Below are 24,726 nucleotides of genomic sequence, written 5' to 3' on the forward strand. Positions count from 1 at the left end.
GTTTTAATCCAGAATATTTGTTGGTGTGTTAGTAGAGACTGTGATATTAGAGAAGTTTTACAAAATCTATTAGATTGATTCTTAAAATCCTCCTTTCTATGATGTTTGCTAAAACATTTCAACCCCAATTATGCACCAGCTCTCTTGCAGTGAGTTAGTGATTCCAACTAAAACAAAGGAAGAAAACTGTATTACAGATTGTTTGCCTTCTGCAGTGCAAAGCATTCCTTAAATGATGATTTCTCTGCTTGTGTTTAGGTAGTTAGCAATAAAGATTTTTAACTTCAGCTTATTTTTCATTTCCTGGTAAATGTCAGCTACAGCCTTTGACATAAAGCCATTGATCTTTGGGTTTTGTCAAACCTTTGCCCCACTGCAGAGCAGCCCCTCCCTGGCCCTTTTTTGCTGCTCTCTGCCTAAGCAAGACAGAAAATCCAGGGTCCTTTCAGGGACTGTAAGATGAGAGGGGGGCAGAACTTTCTCCTTCCTTACTCCCAGGGCAGCTTTGCTGGGGGAAACCACCCGGAGGGCTTGGCATGGGCTGCCCAGCCACGGACCTCTGTGCTTTTATTGATGTGGAAGTGCTTTAAATGAGCACTTTTCCATCCTCAGGCTCCTCAGGAGCAATGCCCTGGGATTGATTGTCTTCCCAGAGCTGGGTCAGTGACTCCCTTCCACACACGAGGTGCCCAGTGCTGCCCCTGGGCTGCGCTGGGAGCCCTGGGACTGCTCAGATCAGGTTTCCAGAGGATCAGAGGAATAAATTCAGAACTTGTTTCTGCAAATGATCTCCCAATGTCTGCTTGCAATTTGCTGGTTCCACAGAAAATTTTTGGCAATGAACGTGTTTGCTTGGATTCTCACAATTGTTTTGGTAAGCATATTCTTTCCCCTGACAGGCCCCTCTTGGCAAATATTTCGAATTCCTGTCTTTCTCTTTTTACATTTTAGCTTTTCTCAGGATTTTTAGCTGCAGCTCTCTATTATTTCTAAGGGCAGCTCTACATGTCACTACATTGTCACTACATGATGCAGAATTCCTGGAGTTTATGCAGAATTCCTCTTCTTCCTTCGGGATGTCGAGGAGATTGTGGCTAACAGGAATGAGGGAAGAAGTCTGGAAAAAAAACCCGGAGGGAAATAAGCAAAAGTCAGACTGGTCATCATTAAATGGGAAGCTAAATTTTTGTAGGAACTGAAATTCAAAATTTTCAAAATTATTCTGTCGTAGGTCTTAAGTCAGGATTACAAACAAAATTCATTTTTTATTTCAATACTGAGATTTTGTAATATTAAACTTTGGTTACATTAGAGCATCCAGGCAGCGTGAATGTCTTGGGGTTTCCAAACTTAATTTTTTATCTCTTCAGTCCTTGGAGCCTTGAGTTCCCCTCCACTTACCAGTTGTTTGCAAGGAACTTGTTACCACCAGAGGCTTTGGAAGTTCAGAACACATCTGGGAAGCCAGCTGGGTAAATCAGGGCCACACCTACTGCCAAGTTTGCTGGATTCCAGCTATATAATACCTATATAAAGTGTCAGTGGAAAACTGTTTCATCCTAAAAGTTATAATGAACTCCAGTCAAGAGGTTGCCATCAAGCAGCAGAGGAATAAGAGGCATAATACACTGGAAGAAATGGAGTTGACAAAAGGAATCAGGTGAATAAGGTGAATAAAATATTACTCTAGTTTATTTCACTGAAAATAAAGACCTTGGAGAGAGCTGAAAGAAAGATTTTATCATAGCAGAGCAAAATAAATGAAAAATATCAACTAGATCTAGCTGCTATTTTTCTTTTACATATAAAATGCTGATTATTATGTGTGATATAGTTCAGAGCCTAATTGGGAGATTCACAAAAATACTTATACGTAATTATTTTTATGTAAAAAAGTGAAATAGCAACTGCTTTAAGAAGTATTTTCCTAGAGGTTTGTTTTTACTGGTTCTGTTGTGCAACTTTGAGCAAATCAGTGAAATGGTAAGTGCCTCAGTTTCCCCTGCTAGACACAGGCATGGTACAATCAGTGCCTCAGAGTGCTGTGTGATTTAAATCAGTGGTTTTTTTAGAGGTTATGCTTCTTCAGGCTGAACTACAATCTGTTATTTCAGTAAACAGATCTCAGCTTTCCTTCAGAAATTTCTGTTTTTCCCGAGCGTTCGAATTGTGAACACTCGTCCTGGCTTTGATTCCTCTGCCAGTGTGCAGATTGCCACGAGCAGCAATCTCTCTCTTTTTATCTGTTTGCTGAAGCACATGGACTCGTTTCCACTTGTTCCTGGCTGGCTGGTGTTAGGACCCAGAGAAGAGACGGCAGCAACGTGATATAAATAGAGAACCAGAATGGGACAAAGTTTGAGGAGAAAGCATGACATCACTCAGCCTTGCTCTCCACCCAAAAAGATCTGGGATGGAGGTGCAAACGTGAGCTGGCCAAGAGGGGAGTTTGCAGCTCTTTTCAGCTCAGTTTCTGAGGGGACAGGGAGAGTTTTCCGCCCGATGTGCTACAAGGAAGTGCATTTTCCTCTGAGCAAAACGACGACCGGCTTCGGGTCTCTGACAGCGTGAAAGTAACTGCAAGGAAAAGGCAACCGTAGGAAGAAAGTTGAAAACAAGATCTTTTCTTTTTTGGCACAGTTCGTGACAGAAATATTTGACTCCTTTCCACGGAACGGCACAACTTTTGGATTTGATGCACATTTCTTTTAATTTTCCTCCGATCATGGGGATTTATTTGGAGTTAAATGAAGATATCGAAGTGTGAAGCAGGAAAATACCACTTAGAGGGTCTGGAAGGATATTTTGCCATCGCTGAAGGAACAGACTTTTTGAACCTGCGTGGAAAATGACCTTTTTAATACCAAAAACAGCAAAGGAAAACTTATGATTGAAATCTCACAGGAGTTTGATTTCAGTTGTACTTTTAACCTGAAATAGACCATGGAAAGTTTATTATCCCTGCTCTGTTGTCATTATTCTCTGCTGATTTTATTGCAGCAAAAATACCAGGTAACGTTCTGAATATGGTCAGTATTGAGATATACTTGGATTCCTCTTAGCAAGTTTTGCCTCACTATGTCTCATTATGTAATATTTTATGTGCAGGTGTATGGAAACTATTCCCAGCTCCCCAAACACCCAGGTAAGGAATGCTCTATTTACATTTTATGACAATGTGCTTAAATATTAATTTGTTTTTTTACTTTGTGTTTCTTATTCTCTTAGTACCTCCAAAGAAACTGTGATCCTACGTTTGCATGTCAGCTCTGTATTAAAAATGTAATAGTCTAAAGTATCAGACTGTCCCAGTCATCTTAAATTCAGTAACCTACCTACTGAATATTCTGCATAGAAATATATTTGCAGAAAAATAGCTTGTATTTGCTATGTGGAAAAATCCTATATACACTTATTAATTTTTTGAGTGTGTTTCTCTGAGTCAGACCTCCACACAGACTATTTCCCTTTTTTTTTCTTCAATGTTCAGCATTTTCAATTGGATGATTTACTGTTAGATATGTCAGCTTGTATACTTTGCAGTACTTTGGCATGGCTTCAAGTCATCTACCCTCCTCCCAGCCTCCAAGCTTCAGTTTAAATCAGTCACAGGGCGTATTGAGGATCCCTCATCTGTTTTCAATGTAGAAAAAACTTATTCGAGGCTTATTCGGGGTCTGTGTGTGTAACTGCAGAATTCCTCTGTTTGTATAAATAGTTTAACCTCAAGCCTCATGGTGGTGTACAAGCACAATTTTACTGCTTTACCAATTCATGTATTGCTTTGTGCTTTGTAGTTTTAACCACATGTAATTATTTTCAAGTCCAACACGGAGATCCGTGGAAGTGCCGTGTTGGCTGCCAGTGCAGCAGCTTCAGCCTGATTAGTTTCTTTTGTCCCACCTTTGCTCAAAAACAAGAAATACAACCCCATTCCCTGTGGGTGAGCATCACTGGCTTCTGGCTGGTGCAACAACAGGGGGGAAAAAGCCTCCTGCAATGAGGGGGGCAAGTTCCCCAGCCCTGGTTTGGGAGCACAGTGTGTGTGTGAAGCACAGCTGCAAGAGATGCTTTCTGGATTTGAACCAGGCTGCACAAAAAGTCCTGTGATTTTGTTCTAATCAGTGTAGTTACCTATGGAAAGGATATTGCATTCAAAGCAACAGGTATTTGTTTCCAGAGGTCTTCTGGTTGAAAGTGGGGTAACAGCACAGTTTTGTGGAGTCCAGAACTGGGAGCTGGGAGAGCCACCAATGTGCAGCGTGGCTCTGAGCAATTTTATTTGCTATATATCTGTTTCCCTTCCCTTTTTTCTTTTTTTTTGGTCAATTTTCACAGCTTTTAAATGTGAGCTCTCTAGAATATTGCTTCTTCTTATGAGTTTGATGCCAGCCATGGCAATGCCTTTGTTGTGATGCTTCTGCTACTAAAATGCTTGTGCCGTGTTGTGACACATTTTTTGGCATTAGATAATTTTCTCCCAGGAGCTTCCTTTCCTCTTTTTCTAATTATTTTTCTTCTACTACCTCTCTTAAATCCTTTTTTGTCCCCTAATACAAAAAAGGGAGATGTTAATGGGAGCAAGAGATGTTTGCATACAAGCACACTGTGAACCAGCAGGTATGTTCTGTGCTCTGCAAATGGAGCTGGGAGTTTGATGAAAGTCAAGGTATGTTAGCTCAGGTAGCCTGTGTGGATGCTCTTACTGCCACAGAAATTTATACTTTTCATTTCTTTTGCAGCAGCCAGAATATGTTCTTTGAAGATAGAAATGCAAAAGGTCTTGTTCCTATATCCCATTTTCTCAGCCTGCTTTGCCATGCTCAGCTTAGTCGAGTTGGGGTTGCTTGGAATTTCAGATTGGATTTTGTATGTGCTTATTCTGTGTCACTATTCTCTTATGCTGGCAGCACCTTTGTCCTTTCATTAACAGTTTTGCTTTTTTCTTCCTAATAGTCAAAGGAAATGTGTAACCATAGAGCCTTATTGATTCCCCTAAAGATATCCCCATCTTATCTACTTCTACTCCTGCTCCCTCTCTGTGGGAAAACCTCTGTGACAACTGCAAACATTTAGTTAGGTGGGCTAATAATAGATCCTGGTCAATTATGAATCTTTTGTTAGATATCTTTGGTAGAGTTGAGTTTGGAAGCAAGTCTGAGTAGTTCGTGTATCCTCACAAGATGCAGAATTTCTTTTAGTTCTGTTTCCTCAGATCTGCAATTCCTTGCTGTGATGTTCAGCAATTCTATCAACTTTGGATGCATAATATAAAAATAAATCCTAGGATCCCACCTGTGTCACACTTCAGACACTAAACCATGAGGGTGGAGGCCATCAAACTGTTCTCCATTGGGTGCATTTGGCCGTTTAAGGATGCAAATAAAATTTTTGCACCTTCATATCTGTGATAAAGAAATTCTGTTTGTGTCCAGGACATTAAAATGATAGAAGAATTATCAAATAGGCAAGCTGGTTTGATCTCAAGAGTGAAGAAAGGTGTGGGATAGTCTGCAAATATCAAAGGACACTGCCTGTGACCTGTTTTAATTTGCACATCAGGTGTGGGAAGCTTTTTCTGTGGTGTATGACAGCTGAAGTGGGTTTTAACAAATTTATCTCTGTCAGCTTCACACCTCAAGTTCTTGAAAGATTGCTTGGGACTGAAAAATGTTTGTAGGTCAGAGAATTACAGATATGGTGTAATATAAATATTTGCTCTCTCTGTCCCTCTCATTCATTGTGTTTCCCCCCCCTGCACCCCCCAAGAAAAGATTAACTCAAAGCAGTTGGGTGATGTGGCATCATGGTGAACAAAACACATCATTCTCATTTGCATTCACAGTAACATTTCTGTGTATCTGTATCAGCCTTCTAAAACTTTCTCAGATATGGGAGATTATGGATTTATTTCAGCACAGCTGGTTGAACTGATTGTTTCGAGAATAAAGGTTTTCTTGCAGCTAACAAGGTAACAAGAAATTACAACTCATATTTTCCTCCATTATTAGGGCTTTACTCTTAAAATAGAACTGTTATCTTAACAAAAAATTTGGTTGTTTTGGGCAGCCAGCTTCTGACTAAGTTTAAGTCATCACATCTCCTAAAATCTGTTCAACCTCTGGTCAGCCAGACTGTGCAGATAAAAGTGCCAGTGGGAACCATCAGATGTTTTGCCTTTGTCACCTTGTCCACCTGTTGCTAAGGAGGACATTCAGGAAAACAAAATGTTCTCATCAGCCACAAAGAGCTGTTCTGGTTTTGGTGCAGTGGGGAAGGTTCTGAAGGAATAGCTGATGATGCCACGTGGGGAGGAGTGAGGGCTCTTCCATATGGTGCTTAATATTCTGGAAGCTTTTCTCTCAAGGAAAATCAAATTCCTTCTGTTAAAGGGAGTTCTGCTGTGCTGCTGCTGAGGTGAGAGCTGGCTGGAGGCATCAGGAAGGCTGGACTCTGCTGTAATGGTTGTGCAGACACCTGTGCTCTCATCTGTGGTCCTGCTCCTTCCTGGTGTCTCCCCACAGACAACCAAGGGTGAAAAAGCTCTTGGATTAATACAAACTCAAGGTGTTGCTCTGGTTTTCCAGTGGATTTTGATGAGGGGATAAGATGCCTGGGAACTCTGTAGCATCTTCTCCTACTCCCTGGAGCTGCAGAGAGCTGAGTTACCTCTGGAGGAGGCAGGAGCAGGAGTAGTTTGTTATAGAGACCAAACAGTGCTTTGTACTACCCACCATGTGCTTGAAATCTCAGTAAAATCTAGAAATTACTCTTGGCTGACTCCTCAGCTGTTCCTTCACTGAATGCTGCTGGATACCAGCAGAGATTTAGTCAGAGATTGTTGCCCATTTTAAGTACAACCAAAATAAAAATCGGTTGAGTTTTAACAGCAGGTTTTCTGCAGTGGTTAATCAGACGGCTTTTATCTACTCCACTGTTTTGATTTATGATCTCACTTATGTACCACACTGGGTTCACAGAAAATATTTTCATTTACTTAACCAATTGACCTCCTTTATTGTTATTTTTGGTTGCACTCCTTGTTGGTCTTGTCTTTAACAATCTTCTCAACTGTGTTTCTTGCAAGGGTTCAAAGTTCTCGCATCAGCTTCCCATTACTGGCCACTGGAAGATGTGGATGGAATTCATGAGTTTCGGGATGCGAATGGAGGTAGACAAAGGATTCACTGACAATGGCAATAGCATAAGTATTTGTGGCAGTCTGTAAGTAAAAGAGGAGCAGGAGAAAAGAAAGGGTTCAGCTTTTGTGCCACAGCAGCTGAGCTTTTTTTTTTTTCTCAGTTAGTGTTTTTGCAGTGCTCTGATGTCCAAACGATATCATATTTGTGAACTGATTTTTATAGAGTATTCTCAGAGGTTTTATGGGCTGTCTGTGCATTGTTAAGGTTATAAAGAGAAAAGGTTTATGATCCAAAGAGTCATTGAAATCACATTGTTATTAGTTGGTTTGGTACATGCATTGCATGCACTAATACATTCAGTGACTGAGATCTTGGGCTATGCCAGCAGTGCAGGTGTCTCCTTTTTGATTTTGGAAGGAGTTAAATGCCCAAGTTTCTCATGCACATTTAAAAATTGCATGTAGAATCTATAGAAAGAGAAGTGGATACTTCTTACTCATTTTTATCTGCTTTTGGGTATTTCCTTATAAACAGTATTGCAGCGTTAGTTCATATCAATTCAGGGTTTTTTCCAATAAGGCAAAATCAAGAGAGATTTTAAGGCAAAACCCACTGATTTAAAGAGTCTGTTGTGAGGATTGCAGGATCCCAGAGGGAATGGTATTAGAGGGCAGTCTGGTTGGATTCTCTGGATCTGACGTTTCACATCAGGACCGAAAAGGGGGTGTGGGGCTTTCCAGGGATGTGGAGGTGATGTCATTAACGGGGCTCCAGCAGAACCACCGTGTCCCAGGGCAGAACCACGGCCTTGAGGGGCCATTCCTTTTGGATGAAACACTCAGCTCTGCTCTGCCTCCTTCCGAGACTCAAAGGTCCCTCAGGAATTTTCACAGGAACTGTTTCCTCTCCTCTGACGCTTCAGCCACTTCCAAGTAGTGCTGGTGTGGATTCCCCAGGATTCCTCACTGCAGGGCTGCCCACCCTGGCAGCTGAGCTGAGCTGTTTTGTGCCAGTGCAAGGAAGGGGCTGTTGTGACTTCAATATCTTTATCCAGAAAGAACCACTGCGGAAGATTAAATCAGGAGTTAGAGACCGTTACAACCTTAAATGAAAAATGTTACCAGAAGTGCAAAGTTATTGCTATTTATTACACAAAAATGGCAATATCAATCTCTGGTCCTAAGTCTGAAAAAGATCCATAAATATCTAAACCCTTTCAATGCAGAGGTGTTCAAGTATTTTAAGCTTAAACTTTGACCTGTTTTTCCACAAAATTTCTGAAAGGAATGGAATTGGCTGACCAGAAATATATCTGGGCAATATTCTGCTTCCATTGGGAGCTGATGGCAGCATTCCTATTGACTTCAATAGAATAATAATTTGGATTACAAAAAGTTACCATGTGAGTTCTCTAACAGTGTGTTAAAGTCATTTTCTGACGCTGGACTTCACGTAGTTTCAAAAAGGTAAAGTGTTGCACATCTAGCACTGGTTTGGCAATCATGTTACAACAAAGTCGTTTGGAAAGTGCTTGAAAATGATAAATATAAAATAGAGCTCTTGGAAAAATGACCATTAATGTCAGACTGTTTTTCAAGTTTCGTTAAATTACATTATTTCAGCAAAATTCAGAAATCTTTTTAGTAGTATCTTGGCAGAGACAAAGCAGAACAGATGAACTTCCTGATCCTACAAACCTTCACTTACAGGAATGGGACTGGCCCACAAGAGCGATCTCTTTTGACTCCTATTATGACATGGTGTTAAAAAACTTCATAAATGAGCCAGCTGCATGACTCTGCTGAAGAGATCTGGAGGACTTTGTCATGCTGTTATTTGCAGAGGGTGCCAGGAGCTGAGTCTTTATCTCTGCAGAGCAACTCCAACAATGCTGATTCTTCCCTTAATTTTGTAGTGGATAGCTCAAATTATTCTCAGCTGCTCATATTCTGTCTGATAAGACACAGATATCTCCACTGCCTCCAGCAGAACTTTTATGTATCTGCCTGATATTTGACTTTGATATGCAAGAAAAGTTTTCTTTATTGTTGTAATCTACTGCAGGTGACAATTTGCTTGTTTTTGATACCATTCTGATGACACAACTCTTCTGTTTATTGCTGGAGTCTTTCTTGTTTTTCCACTCGTCATATCATGCAATTATTTTCATTCCATGTTTCTCCTCTTGAATCCTTGAAGCATCATAATCTGTCCGTCATGTTAATCCATTTTATTTGTTGAAGTCATTGTGCACGAAGCCAGATTTATATCTCTCAATGCATTTGTGTTGTGGGAGCGTGTCAGCAAATTAATTTTTGGTTATCTCAGCAGTGGAAGCAATTGAAGGGAAACAATCGACTCAAAATATAGCAAATAAAAAAAAAAAAGTGGCCGTATTCAGGTTTTCCATCTGACCCCTTGTTTTCCATGCATTTTTATCTTGAGGGTTTTGTGTATATTTTTCTTTTTCTTTTTTTTTTCTTTTTTAAGAGTGTTTGTCTTTTTGTTCTCTGAGCTCAGAGGGTCTAAATCCGAAATCAATGTCTCTCCCTTTACCTTCATGGGTTTTCCATCAAGCTTTATTTGCTTGCCTAGGGTAAAAAATTACAGTGTGCCAGATACTGTTAAATTGTCAACATCAGAAAAAAAATTAGAGAATAAAATTTTATTGTCAGATATAAAAAAGTTGGGGCTTTTCTTATGATTAGATGGAATTTTTTATATTTTATTTTGTGTCCATCTCCTCTTGTCTGTTCACTGGGTACAAATAAGGAGAGTCTGGCACTATTTTTACATCTCCCATAGAGTGTTTTCACACATTGAGAAGATCCCTGAACCCTCAGATCTCCAGGTTGAGCAGTTCCCAACATTCTCAGCCTTCCACTGGACTCGCTCCAGTATGTCCATGTCTTACACTGGGGAGCCCACAACTGGACATGGGATAGAATTGCCCATAACTTTTGCACCAGTATAATGATTTTTATTATGCATGCAGAGTTCCTCACCAGCAGGAATATATTTCAGAGCCCTTCATCTGCCTTTGGATTTTTTATATATTTTTTCTTCTCAGTAACTGTGGAGAAAATATTGTTTTAGTGACACTGGATTTGCTTCACTCGTGCAGGTCCCAGGGAGAAGTTGTGGGGTCATTTTAAAGGCCACTGCTCAACATCTGTGCTTTGTGCTGAGTTGAGAGATATGAACTGGTCAATTCATTACTGATTGTGTTGATTCATTGTTTTGCTTATTTGCTTGTTTTCTTTTGTTGTTCCACCCAGCTCTAAGAATCCACAACTTCACTGTGCTTCCTTCCCATAACTCTACCTTTGTATATACCAATGACTCTGCCTACTCTAACTTCTCTGCAACTGTAGGTGAGGATTTACATTTTTTTTGTTTTTGTTCTGCATTTGTCAAGCTTGGATGGTTCTTGTAACGTTGGATTCAAAATTAACTGAGTTTTGGTTCAAGTGGTTGTGTGGTTTATGCTCACACTGTCACACGTGCTTGGAAAAGCACTCCTGCAATGTTACCAGGGTTGCTCCCAATTATTAGGAGAGGAGGATGTGCCCCAATCATCCTCCAGAACCTAAAAAAATTTCTGTTAGTCTTATTAAAAACAAGATGATGTTCTGGAGGAACATGTAAGAATAAATAGGTTGATTTTTTTTTCTTGTTTTTCAAGGCTAAAACTCCATTTTTAATTGTTTCATAGTATTTTTGTAAAGGACACGTTTTAGAAAGACAGATGCAAACAAATCTGCAAAGCCTGGAAGTAAGATCTTGTCAACCACGACAACTTTGATTCACATGATGCTTAAAAAAAAACCAGGGAAGCAAAAATCTGCATATATATGTCCATTTATTGATTGTATTTTTCTTTTAACAACAACACACTGGGAGATAAAAGGAAGAACAGAAAATCACAACTCATCAGGCAGAAGCCTGACAGACTGGAAACTAGTTACATTTACAGCAGTATGATATTAAAGTCACTTAATTTAAGTCACTAACATTTATACTGTGTGGGTGCAATTGAAATATGGCCTCTTGTCCACTTTATGCTTAGGTATTAACTCCCATCAAGTTGTTGGAAAATCTGACCTAAGCAGAAGGATGGAAGTGGTGAAACTGTCATTTGGGCTGCTCAGATACTGAGATTTTTATATTGGAATACTAAACCCACTATTTTTTTACTCTCTAACAGTAAAAGTATGCTGGCAAATGTGAACTCTATTAATAATGAACTTCACATGACCCTAATTCCTTTCAGTCCTTTCTTATCTGCTTTATAGACCATTTGCATAGCTCTCACATATTTTTATTATGTTCAATATGAACATTATAAAGGGTGACATCAGTGGCAAAGGAGATGCTATGGAAACAGAAATGCATTACCTTATGGGATTTATTCTGGCTGGATTAACTTCTAATTCAAGGGCCTCAGGAAGAACTTAGAAATGCTTGCTTTGCTCCATAGTACACTCTCGCAGTTTTAAAAGAAACTAAATTTTATCTATCAATAAGAGGCAGGACTTGGTGATTTCTTCCTCAAATGAAGGGGGAGATACCCGAAAACTGATAATTAAATACTGAAATAAGAAAATATTTCAACCTGCATTCAGTGAGGGCTCTGCCAGGCTGCTGCTGTGTCCTTGAGGGGTGTTATCCTGCACTGGCACTGCTGCCCTCCTGCCTGGAGGTTGTCTGGAGTTTGGAAAAGAGATGTTGCTTTGCCCATGTCCCTGTTGCATAAAGGAAGGCACAGGCTGGGAGCAGTGACAGCAGAATTGATGGTTGTCACTCGAGATAGATGGTCTGAGCAGGCCATGGTTTGTTCTCTGCAAAATCCTTTTGGGTGAGGTGGATGTACAGGGATAAATACCCAGAGAAGGCCCTCACATCCCACCCTTCACGTGTTTTAGACCATTTGTGTGCCTCCCTCATCTCCTCTCAGGATCTCATGAGATTCCCAAATGCCAGGCAGCTCCTGGCTGGCAATTCCTGCACCTCGGAGCAGGGAAATGTGTTCTCACTGCTGGAGTTCCCTGGGAGCAGCTCTGCCCCTCACACCTTTCCAGAAGAAATTATAAAAGAAAGGGTCTTAAAGCCAAGGTTCTGAACATTCCCAATCCTTGCAGGAATGCCATCCCAAAGAGTGGGATGAAATGAAACAGTGAACACGAAATCCCACATGGAACAATTACATCCTGTCTGCTCAGAAATAGACAATTGAATATTCTGTGCTCTGTGGGATTTGGGAATTTTGACACAGCAGAATGTTTTAGTTGTGATTTCTCTTTGTCTTCGTTCCTCAAACCAGTCCCTCTTTTTATCCTGGGACAACAGAGATGAACTTCTCATCATTATCTGTAGCTGCACTCTCAGATCTTAGTGAGGTTTCCTGTAGTAAATAAGTTTTTTAGTCTTAATAAGGTTCATCTGGTAGGAGATGAATCACTAGTGATTTTCTTTAGGAGGGAAATAAGAAAATCACAAGAAAATGAGCCATGATCCACGTTAGACAAAGAAACGGCCTTTCCAAATGACAAGGGTGCCACACCAAAGGATGTCTGAAAAGGAGATATATTTTTGTCTTTTTAATGTAGCTTCTCAAGTTAATTTAATTGAATTACTTTTTTAATAAAAAATGGGTTTTGATCACAAACTTTTCTTTTCTAAAAATGGAAAAAAAAAAAAGAAACCTTATTCTGTGCCAGTTTTGATTAATTAAAGAATTTCTTCACTAACTCAGCCAAACAGTAAGACACCTCTAGGATGTGTCTGGTATTCAGAACTCTAGAAAGCATAAGGTTTATTCAGATTACTTTAAAATAATAATTTTGGGGTGTATAGGTTCTGTTAAACAGTCTTAGTTAATTACAGAGTTGAGTGACAGATATAATATTTGCAAACTGGAAAGAGATATCTGTATATTTCTTTAAAAATACAATAACAAACCACCAACAAACTCAAACAAACAAAAACACCTAAAAGAAAAACAAACACACAAAAGCAAACATGGTCAGAACAAGATAAACATCTGAGGTGTAAGAGCCTGTTAAAATCACGTTTCCAGGAAGTTTTGATTTAAATGCTAAATTATATTTTGCTTTTCCTTTAGATATTGTAGAAGGAATGGTGAACAAAGGAATTTACGTCACTGAAAAGAAAGGAGTTACCTTTCTCTTCTTTGGAAGCTACCAAAATTCTTGCATTAGTAATCCAGAAGTTTGTGGACCTGAAGGTGAGAAAATTTATTAATTATTTTTTACATTTCTTTTGCTGTCAAATTATGTAATTCAATACTCGTTGTTTCTTTCCTCATTGGAACGAAATCTAAAAATCTAACTTGACACTTTTTTGACTTCTAAAACAATTGTGTGTTGATTGTTGAAAATTTAGTCTTTTCTAACTGCAATTTAAATTAAAATTGGTCACCAACTAGTCAGAGCAACGTTTTACAGTGTAATTAATTCAAACAAAGCCAGAAATAAACTTACAGTGTCCAAAGTCTTACCAGTGGCAACAAAATTAATTGATTCCTACAAGAACAGCAGTTTGACAAGCAAAGAAGTTGTAACACAGACTTCAAATTTAGGAGACAGATTCAGTGTGGCCTCTCAGCAGGAATGGGTTTGGGTTATTCACATTTATCTCTAGAGAAAACAAAATTTACAGGTCTCTGGTGTTATGGAATCCATTTGTCCTCATAGACACTTGAATCTCTGTTCTGTTTCTGTTCCCTTTTTCTTGGGTTAGGGCACCAAATGACAGGTGGAATGGGAAGGGCACAGGTTTGACAACGTGTTGGTTCCAGGAAATGGCTCAAACTGTGTCTGACTGTCAAACCAAGCATTCACCTTGTCACTGACATCAAACATTCACCAGGGGTTTAAAAGTCTGTGCAAATGGAAGACTCAATAGAAAATGGGGCTTCCTATAAACTCCAGCAGTCCCTAAACTTAAGCAGACTTTGTTAATATTGAATTTTTTTGCTTTTATTGATTTCGGTTGTTCTTCCAACAGGTGACATTGCTTGAAATAGGATTACTTTTGAGCTGATAAAACAAGAGCTGTGTATGAGCTTTTTATGAAAGTAGGAGACACTCAGAGAGCAGATGGTACATGGCTGTTACCTGAGAGTATTAGAAAAAGTAATTCAGTATCCAGCTGTAGGTGTATTTTCTGATATATACTGTATCTTTTCATACTTTTTTTTCATACCACTGGGAAATAAAAATCATCAGGAATTCATATCATTTCAACATCTACAATATAACCTAATTATTTTTATAGCACCAGAGCACTCCCAGTATCTCACAAATAAGGACATTAAAAGCATAAAACACTGAAATGTCCAGTAGGTAAAATGTGAAGAACTCATACAAACCATAAATACTAAATCACTCTAGCAGGTATTAATAAAAAAAAGGGGGAAAAGCCAACACTCTTTTGTCTAAAGGGAGTTTCTTTTCTAATCAAATACACCTGTGGCAAGGATAAGGTGTAATTTTATGATGAAAGGTAATTTTATTCCAGCCTGTCGTTGCTAAAACATCCCTTGATTCGTTGGTTGTGTTTGGGTGAAACTGGTGTTAAGTACAATCAACCAGTGGAACAAAATGGTCTTGGGATCTTTCCAGATGAAATAGTCCGACCTATGAGACAAAAATCCCACTATTTTTTCCTAGGCTGAATTTCATAACATCTCAGGACTGTTATTTTTACTTGAGAAAACAAATTCTTCTCGCTTTTGAAACGTCAAAACGCTCTTCCCCCGCCTCGCTCTTTCTCAAGCAGTTCTCAAACAATGGTTTTTCTGTGAGCAGTTTTGGGCTCCTTGGAGTGGTATTTTCAGTCAAAAGAAACATTTGTGAAAGATGCAAGAGAATGTTCTCGTGCTCATTAGCTTGAGCACATCAGGAGAAGCCGGATTTAGCCAACATACATGAAGTTGAAATTCAAAAAAGATTTTAAAAAGCTCTGTGCAACATAACATTTCACAAAGTTGGATGTTTGTTGTGTGCCTGACTTTAATTTTTACTTTTAGTTTTGGAATATCCTGGTCCAAGGTATAAGGAGGATTTAGATCCAGTTTTCCCGTGGCCACAGGTTGATGAGTTCCTACAGGTCAGTCCAATAGGACAGACAGTCAAAGATGGGACAAATCAGCTCCACTGCAGACAGGCTGCAAAATTAAGTCTCACTATCTGCATAAACTGCATCTCTCAGCCTGTAAAGAAGGAATAACAGCAATTCCTTACGTTTCAGAAGTGGGAAAAGGTTGTGAGAGGCTTTGACAGAGGGATCCTGTGAATAGCAGGAGTAGCTGAACGTGGTCAGGTTTGGTGTCACCAGAGGGGTGAAGGGTGCTGTGCAAGGGACACCCAGGGCTTTCTGGAACAAGAGTTGGATCAGTGTTTCATCCTGCTCCTGGTGTGGTAAAGAGGCTGAAACATGAACTCAGATTTACCTGCTGATGAAGATATTGCAACTTGATTGCAAGACACCTCAAATCCTTCAGCTGGGAGTCCACAGCATTTTTACAGCTTTAAACCCACACCCATCAAGATCAAGGAAACTGAGGTCGATGGTGTTCATTCACTGATTGATTTCTAGGAGGCCAGTGATGTTGGTTGGTCATTTCCATGGGGATTATTTTATCATGTATAAAGCATAAAAGGGAATGGGATGCAGACCATGCAAACTGATTGTTGCTGTCAGGAGGATGGACACAAAGATCAGTTAGACAGGAAGATATTACTTAGTTAAATTATTTATTCTGCAACAATTTTTAGCTTTTCTGCTAAGCTAGTGTGATAAAAAGATTATGTGAAATATAAAAAAATTATGTACCACATCTACCATTTCTGATGACTGTCGTGAACTGTCTGAGGCTTTTCTATCTTTGATCATAAAACTATGAAACATGTAAAAATCTATGGATTTAACAAGAAATGTACATAGTAGTTTGAGAGCTTCATTAACTTGTCCTGGGCTATCTGGTAGCAAATTGGCAAAGTTCATACTGCTTGGAGGGCCTCAGAACTGCTAACTATAAAATCATCCAGATAGGTAGTTTGACTAAACGTAAAAAAGAGCAGAGTCAGCAGGTTAAGTGAAGTGATTATTCCTTTATTCCCCTCTGTTCAGCACTCATCTGAAGTGCTGTGTCCCATTTCTGTCCCCTGATACAAAGGAGGTGCTGACAAGCCAGAGTGAGTCTGGCAGTTGGGTCTGGTAGGACATGGGAGGGGAGGCTGAAGCATTTCCTTACACCGTGAAGAAATGAGAATTCTAAGGGCTGCCTCCACCTACCTGGTGAGTGGTTATAGAAGCAGATGGAGCCAAAAAATCTTAGAGATGCACAGTGAAAATGTGCCAGGTAATCCAGGCACATCTTAGCCCAGGAAATGCTGACTGGATCTAAGGAAAAAAAAATTCTCCCCGATGTGGGTGGCCAAGCATCGGGGTGGTTTACACAGAGAGGCATCCAGGGTGATGTTAAAATCCCAGCTGAGCTCTGAGCAACAAGATCTATCTCAGAAACTGGGCCTGCTTTGAGCAGGCAGTTTAGATGAGGTGATCTTCAGGGTCGTTGCCTTGTTAATTCACTGTGATCCCCGGTGGCAAAACCTCTTCCACTTCCGTACTTAGAAACTTTTCCTCAACCTGCTCTGAACTCAAATTTTACTGTTAGCACTTTGTTAGCACTGTGAATTCTGAGGTGAACACTTTTAGGAGCTCTTCAGTCAAGCCATTTTCTTTGTAATTGTATTTGACTGCAGAACCTCTCCAGCAGAGCCAGGAGAACTTTTGCAGTGCGAGGGAGGTCTGATTTGCTGCTTGTGTTTAAGTTTAGCCTTTCGAGGTGACCCTTAATAAAGGAACCACTATCTTATGGAAATCATATTTCCTAAGGTGTAATCTGAGAGCTCCTCCATTTTACAGTTCAAGTAGTAAAATTTACTGTGAATCAAACAGCATTATTTGTGGACAAAGCTAATCACTCATGAACTTGCAGGACTGCACTTGCATTTGAGCAGAATTCTTTTATTTTTGTGTATTTTTTTCTGTGGCTCTGCATGTGTAGCTGTTCCATTCTTTTACACTGATTCTTTGCTTTCAGGAGTTATTGGAGCACTGAAGTGTGAAAACACATGTAAGAGCATGCTTAAAGAATTAAAGTGTGATTAGCAACGAGTGCTACTCAATAAGTGAGGGCAGCCAGGCAGTGCATCAGTGGCTTGGAAATGGTCAATGCACTAATTCTGGCTGTGACGGTGTTGGGTGAACACCAAAAAAAATGTAGGTGTTGGATATGGTGGAGGATATGGGGATATGTGAGCAAAGGGAGTTCTGGAACAAGTGAAGATCTCAGGAGGAAAGGGGGATCATCACAGGAGGGTGGGAGGGGTGAAGAGAATAGAGAGATAAGGCAAAGGGAAGCATAAATCTGGGAGAAAGAGACTTTTGATCAAAAACCTTCGGCTTTAACTGACAGAAGCTGCTCAGGGCACTGATTCTTGCTCTGTCCTGTGTGTGCACATGTGATGCAAAACAGGGAGAGATGTTTATTTGGCTTAAACTGCTGGAGTATTGTTGATTTTAAAAACCCTGTCCTTGTTTATGCTAGCAGATGATCTGTCCTCAAAAGCATTCCCACTGGCTGTATTCTGCATATTGGAAATTTTTAATTGCATTCTTTTTTTTTTCATTAAAGTCTCCTCTCACTTGCTTTTGTCAGGAGTAACATTTTCCTTTTTCTGGAAGACTCAAGACCAACAGGCCAAGTTTCTCCCTGCCTCTGGTGGACGGGTAATTTCCAGTGGTTTCAAAATCTGTTCAAACGAAGGTGAAGGCTCAGTGGAATTTTACACCCGTGGGAATGCAATGATGAAGTGGAAAGCAAGCTTTAGCCCACCAGGTAAAATTTATAATTTAAAAAAAGAAAAGTAATTTCTTTGTTACTTTTTGCTCTATCCTTGCAGACAGAGGCAGTGGGAAGAGCACAACATCAGGAAAGAGAAGTAGATGTATAAAAACAGCTACAGATCTCTGTGCTTGAGAATTCTCTTGATGAGGGGAGAGAGAGATAAAGTGCAAACTGAAAAAGTGATATTTTACTGGAGAACATTTGCCATTCAGTAACAGGCCTTGGATCCAGCTTCCACTTGTTTCTGAAGTGGAGTTACTATTGACATCAATAGATTAATGCATGTTTAGATGGAAACATGAGCAAAGAATGCTGGTTAATCCCTGACAGTTCTCAGTATATTCCAAAACTGGTGGGCTGCCTCTGCTGCCTCCTAAATTAAGACTTTATTTGGTAACTATCTAACTGGGTGTTTAGTTCTTTCATAATTTTGTTATCTGTTGAGTGTCAAGTTTTCTATGCCATGCCATAGTATTAATAAACATCCTGGTATATCACATATCTTACTGCTTCTATCTAAACTGTGTATTGTAATACCTAATGACTGCAACAAATTCTGGTCTTCTGATCATGCTACTGACATTCAGTAATATTTTTTTGCCTTAATTTGACTACCCGTGCATTGTTAAAATAGGGCTTTCTAACCTCATAGTAGCAGAGTTTTGTAAAGTTTAATGAATCAGTTTAGAAATCTTATTTTAAGAGAAAAGCTGCTAAATGGTAAGAATAATTCACACTTTTTGTGGTTTATCCAATCCTAGTGGAAATTAATATTATGTTTTCTAACTCTCAAGCATAACAAAGCAACAGTGACAACTTTTAATTAGTCTGTTTGCTTGTTCTCCAGTTCTTGCAGCCTTTGTGCTGTTCTTGCTGAGCTGAGTTTTGAGACAGTATTGAAGAGACCTCAAATCTTGGCCAATAATACTCAACAGCTGTAATTTATGGAGCTGCAGTGAGCCCAAGTTCAGACAAAAGCTAGCAGGCATTCTGCCAAAGCATGGGCTTCCCCATGGGTATAAAGATTAATATACACAGCATCAGTATTCCATAAGTCACTCTTAGCACTTCCTATGCAGCTCCACACCATTGCACGAGTCAGCAAAAACCCCCCTGAACAGGAAAGGCTCCAAATGGAATTGATTCATGGCTTCTGCTGTGACTTTTAATGTCCCGCAGGTCCTTATTGGACTCACATTCTCTTCACTTGGAAATCAAGAGAAGGGCTGAAAGTCTATGTCAATGGAACTCTGAACACAACTGACCCAGATGGGAAGGTTTTCTATGATTATGGAGACCCCAGTGCCAATCTCCTGACGGGGACAGAGGGGGAGCAGAGCAAGCGCTACGTGAACGGGGCCTTCGATGAATTCATCATCTGGGAAAGGGCTCTGACCCCCCGGGAGGTCGAGCAGTACTTTACAGCTGCTATTGGTGAGTGTCTGCATGGTTAGAGCTCATCATCTCTAAAGGTGCTGACGTGTGTGTGCAGGGTTTGCATTTGTTTTACATCTCTCAGCTGTTCAGCACAACTTTTAGAGGCGCAAAATGTCAGCTGTGAATGTCACCGGGACACTCAGCTGTCTTTGGATGTGCAGCCTTTTCATCTTGGGTTCCTTTACCTGAAGTGATAAAGACTTATTATAAGTGATAAAGACTTATTATAAGTGATAAAGACTTATTAGCTGCTTGGGAACTAAAAGAAAAGAGATCAGCTGAAATGTAATAGAAAAGGCAAAGAATCGGGATTAGAACAAAGACAAAGTCTGGCCAGTAAATCCTGTCAGTGGTTCTATGGATCCTTATAATAAACCTTTCACTACAAGAAGGGATGTTGCTATTAAGTGTGAGCAGCAATTAGAAAGCATCCATCTTGGGAATAAAGCTATGGGCCACCTGGAACATTTGGCTTTGCTGGAAGTTTCCCTGCCTTCATTTATTCTTGCTAGGTTTCTGAGAGCTAAAGCAGTTACACCCATAACTCATGTGCTTTTAAACCCATGGGAACCATTTTCATAACACAGAACTTCTGATGTGTGCCTGGAAATGAGAATGTGCTTGTTTGCGGCTTCAAAGTTTGATTATGCCAATCAAATATATACAAAACGTGTTTTATAAAAAATAAAGTATAAAGTAGTTTATGTGGAATTGACGTTACTGAAAAAGAAAACCTTCCACCTGGTATATAATGAAGCAATCTGTTTGATTTCCCACACAAATAGTAGGAACTTCACTCAAGTGTTTTATATTAAAGCCTTTTTATTTTAAAAAGTGATTCCTCTGAAAGTCTTCAGAACTTCTGATTGTGAGCCTATTCATTTGGTAGTCATTTGATACAGGAAATAGCTTTAAAAACGTAAAAAAAAAATTTACAATGCTCTAGTCATGTTGGAAAAAATGCTTTTGTATTTGGCTGCCGTATCTTTCACAACAATGGAGGGTTACTATAACACCATCCAACTCCAAGCTGCCATAAATCAGACTCTTTGATTAATGCAACTCAAGAAGAATGTTACGGTGCTGAACTCAAGAGAGGTAGATTTTCAAATTGCCCTGATTCATCCATATGTGTGCCCTGTCTCACTGTCACAGAACTATGGCTTCTGTAAATAGGGAACTCTTTTTCTTTAACCCCTTGAATCCTTGTGAACTCACAAGGCTCCCCCATTCTCCCATCTTCACTCCAATAAATAACCAAGGCACCGTGGAAGGCCCTTTCCACAAAAGCAAATCCTGCTCAGGGCTTAAGTTTTTACTCCTCCCCTCTATACTTTTGGTTTGGAAAGAGTCTTACTGGGGCTCAAAACATCTGTTTGCTGGACATTGGTGTTTGTAGCTCCGTTTTGAAACCCTGCAGAGAGAGTTGGGGCCTCCGAGTCTGTTGGGGGGGGGAAGAGCTGTTGAACAAAGATGGATTCCAATGTTTTAACTGTACACTTGCCCTTTAAATTAAATTATAACACTTGAAATTCCTGTTTGCCAACAAAGATTTGAGTATTTAAAATTTAGACTGCTGCAGGGCTCATCCACACAAAGATGAGGAAATAAAATTGACGAGAGAATCAGAAAATTAAATGTCTTAAACAAGCATGTGTAGCTGCAGTAATGAAAATAAGTAAAATCCACAGAACAGCAAATCTGTTGATTCCAAGTAGAACTGATTCAGCCTGCAGTGGGAATATATATATATATATATATATATATGATATTTAAACATCAGATTTGTTAACGCTCTCATTTGTGTTTGTATTTTTCCAGGTGTGCAAGTTTTGCTTTCTTCCACAATTCCATGGTCTCTGATGACAACCACTACAAAACCTGTGGTAGGACAGTCCTCCTAACTCTTTTCTGTAATGTCAGAATGTGCATATATTACATACAGACATGTCTCACTTCATAATTTGCGTTAATGGCACTTAATACCCCAATTATATATACTTTTGGATATGCACAGGGAGAATTTTTAGCCACTATGGAAAGATGGAAGTACTACACAACTCCTAAAGTAAGACAGATGAAAGAAATTAACTCTAGATAAAATATTTTTTATATTAAAAAAAGGGAAAAAAGTAGTAACTTCTGAAGTATTACATTTAACTTTGAAGATGTAGGACACGAAAAATCATTTTGATAATTTTTCCTTTTGTTTCTTTTAAAATTAGAAAAAAAAAATCCCACCACGATAACAAAACCGGTTTTCATCCATTTAGTGAAAGTGCAATGAAAATGATGAAAAATAAAATCAATTTTTCATATGGAGAATAGATACAATTAGCTGTAATCAATTAGCTGTAATCAGCCTATGTGCAATTAGCTGTTGCAGTGTATTGTCACGTTCTTGCTTTCTGCAGTATCTGAGTTCTGTTAGTTTTTGTTCACTGATGCTTTCAGGGAAACCTGGTAGATAGCAATGAAAAAATTAATCTTTGAGTATTCTGGTTATTCTATCATCTATCTATCTATCTATCTATCTATCTATCTATCAATCTATTCATATATTCATCTATCCATCTATCCATCTTATATATATGTGCTTTCCTTTTCCCTTGGCTCCTGTAGCCTCCTGTGTGTGACCACAGCAGCCTGCTGTGCCTTGAGCTCCCTTTTGGGGCTAAACCCATAAATCCTGGTGTCCATATGGGATAACCTGTGCTGAGTTGTGCCTCTGCTGTAGCTCTCCACCAACGCCTATCGACCCATCATCACCAACCTCACCGAGGAGAGAGGGAATTTCCGCTCCCCCGACGCCACGCTGGGGTACCTGGAGAACGTGTCCTTCAGCTTGCCCAACGAATCCCTGTCACAAAACACTGCTCTGAGCCTCACAGAGGTGAGTGTCTCTCACTTACCTGCCTGTGTGTGCAGCCAGGTGGCACTGAAGTTTCTCCAGAACCTGGAAATGTCGAACGAGGTTTTGAAAGTTTTTGCTCATTGTGGAAAATACGTATGAAAAAAAGCAGGAGCTGCTTTTGGGGGGGTAGCACAAGGTGAGCTTCAACCAGAAGCTTTAGAGATCTCATTGGTTCTTGAAGATATTATTTAGTGCCTTTGGATCTCTAACTATGAGACTTTTTGGTGCTGGAGCATGTCCAGGGGACAACAGAGCTGGGGAAGGATCTGGAGCATGGATCCAATGAGGAGCAGCTGAGGGAGCTGGGGGGGCTCAGCCTGGAGAAAAGAAGGCTCAGGGAAGATCTTATTGCTCTCCACAACTCCCTGACAGGAGACTGTAGCCAGGTGGGAGTTATCTCTTCTCCAAGTAACAAGCAATAAGACAAGAGGAAACGGCCTCAAGTTGCGCCAGAGAGGTTCAAATTGAATATTAGGGAACATTTTTTCACTGAAAGGGTTGTCAAGCCCTAAAACAGGCTGTCCAGGGAAGTGGGAGTGTCACCATCCCTGGAGGTATTTAAAAGGCATGTAGATGTGGCATTTGGGGACATGGCTTAGTGGTGGGCTTGGCAGTGCTGAGTTACTGGTTGGATTCGGTGATCTTAAAGGTCTTTCCCAACCTAAGTAACTGAAGCTAATCCACAGAGAGAAAAAAGAAGGTGGCATTTTCTGCAGTCTGAGCTGAGACTATGGGATCATGTTCTGCTAACATAAAGTTAGCCTGCTGTAAAATGATGGGTATCTAATTCCCTGATTTCAGCAGGCTACAAAGCTATTGTTACAGTAATCAGCTCTGGCCCCGCTGGTGATTGTTCCTTTAAGCCCGCGGGTAATACCGGGGTGACGAGGATGCTTTACTCAGACAAACAAAATAAATAAATGCCTCTGCAAACGACACGGGACAGCAATTGATAGGTCGGGTTAAAAGCTTGGCGTTTGCAAACTGTAAAGCTCGGATTTCACGGATCACGGTTTAATATGTAGCAAACCCCCTCCTAAAAAGCTCTAATACATTGTTTCCTTTGTTTTACTGAAAAAAATTTGTGTGGGCTCTAAACCGCAAATGGAACATGGCCCCTCCAGACACCAATACCTGTTTCCCACATCGTTCCAGTTGCTCTTTGGTTGCTCATTCATGCTGTCTGATGCTGCTTTGTCTGCCACGAAAGTGATTTGCAGACAGAAATGTGGGACGTGATTATCTTTAGCGAAGCTATTTTGGGAAATAAACACAAGAGAGTCCTGATCATACATCCCCACTCTGTCATTTGTCTGATTGATGGTTGGGCTTTGTATTGTCTGCAACTAATTCCCTGAAAGGCAGGCACTGAGCATTGCATGGGATTTTCTGTGGAGTTGTCTCTGTCCTGATTGTTGCATGCCTCACAGCACAAGGAAATTTGATTTAAGTGATATGCAATAAACTTTCTGATTACTGACACGCATCTATAATGAATGGCTTCTGACAGATCTGGCTTGTGTTTTGCTATGTCATGTCTTCCACACTTCACAGTGGAACTTCTTCTATATTCAGTTATTCTATAAAGAAATTTTAATAGATAAATTTGAGCAGGAGTTGTGGGGTTTTCTCTTTTAATTTTAATTTTCAGTGTCATTTTCTGTGCTTCCTTTTCTCCTTCTATTTGTCTGTATTGGCAAGGCTCCTTAGGACTGTGACTATATTGTGTTGAGCACTTGAATGGTGCCCAGTGTGACAACTCTTGACCCCAAAACCAAACTTTAAGTGCAAAAGTTAAGCAGCTAATAAATTGTACAGAGTGAGGGGAAATTTATCTAGTGCTGTGGAAAAAGGCAGTCATTTAAGACCAGAAGAGGCCTACAGGAAAGATGGAGAGGGATCTTTTATCAGGAACTGTAGTGACAGGACAAGGAGGAATGGCCTCAAACTGAAGAAGAGTAGGTTTAGACTGGATATTAGGAAGAAGTTCTTCCCTGTGAGGGTGGTGAGGCCCTGGCACAGGTTGCCCAGAGGAGCTGTGGATGCCCCATCCCCAGAAGTGTCCAAGGCCAGGTTGGACGGGGGTTGGAGCAACCTGGGATAGTGGAAACTTTCCCATGGGAGCAAGACTGGAACAAGATGATTTTTAATGTCCCTTCCAGCCCAAACCATTCCATGATTCTATTGATGTCATATGAGTTTAGACAAAATGGGAGAATAAGTTCACTTTAGTGTTCAGTTCCTAATAAGTTCACTGAGTGTCAGCTCAGCTGTAGGATAATCACTGCACTCTG

At 40.0% G+C, this 24,726-nt stretch overlaps 1 protein-coding gene across 1 annotated transcript in view; it reads left to right on the plus strand.

Annotated features, from left to right (window-relative positions):
• Positions 1–2,368: 2,368 nt before the first annotated feature.
• The window catches only part of ADGRD1 (adhesion G protein-coupled receptor D1), a 139,978-nt gene continuing 117,620 nt past the window's right edge, over positions 2,369–24,726 (plus strand). Inside the window, exons 1-8 of the mRNA XM_027689655.1 lie at positions 2,369–3,012; positions 3,109–3,145; positions 7,088–7,171; positions 13,267–13,389; positions 17,893–18,072; positions 19,261–19,515; positions 21,340–21,404; positions 22,256–22,411. Coding sequence (XP_027545456.1) covers positions 2,944–3,012; positions 3,109–3,145; positions 7,088–7,171; positions 13,267–13,389; positions 17,893–18,072; positions 19,261–19,515; positions 21,340–21,404; positions 22,256–22,411 — 969 coding nt within the window. The 5' untranslated portion in view covers positions 2,369–2,943. The remainder of the gene's footprint in view (positions 3,013–3,108; positions 3,146–7,087; positions 7,172–13,266; positions 13,390–17,892; positions 18,073–19,260; positions 19,516–21,339; positions 21,405–22,255; positions 22,412–24,726) is intronic.

Source organism: Neopelma chrysocephalum, unplaced genomic scaffold (genome assembly GCF_003984885.1).
Source record: "Neopelma chrysocephalum unplaced genomic scaffold, ASM398488v2 Primary Assembly neopelma1_77, whole genome shotgun sequence".
NCBI classification, from domain to species: Eukaryota; Metazoa; Chordata; class Aves; order Passeriformes; family Pipridae; genus Neopelma; species Neopelma chrysocephalum.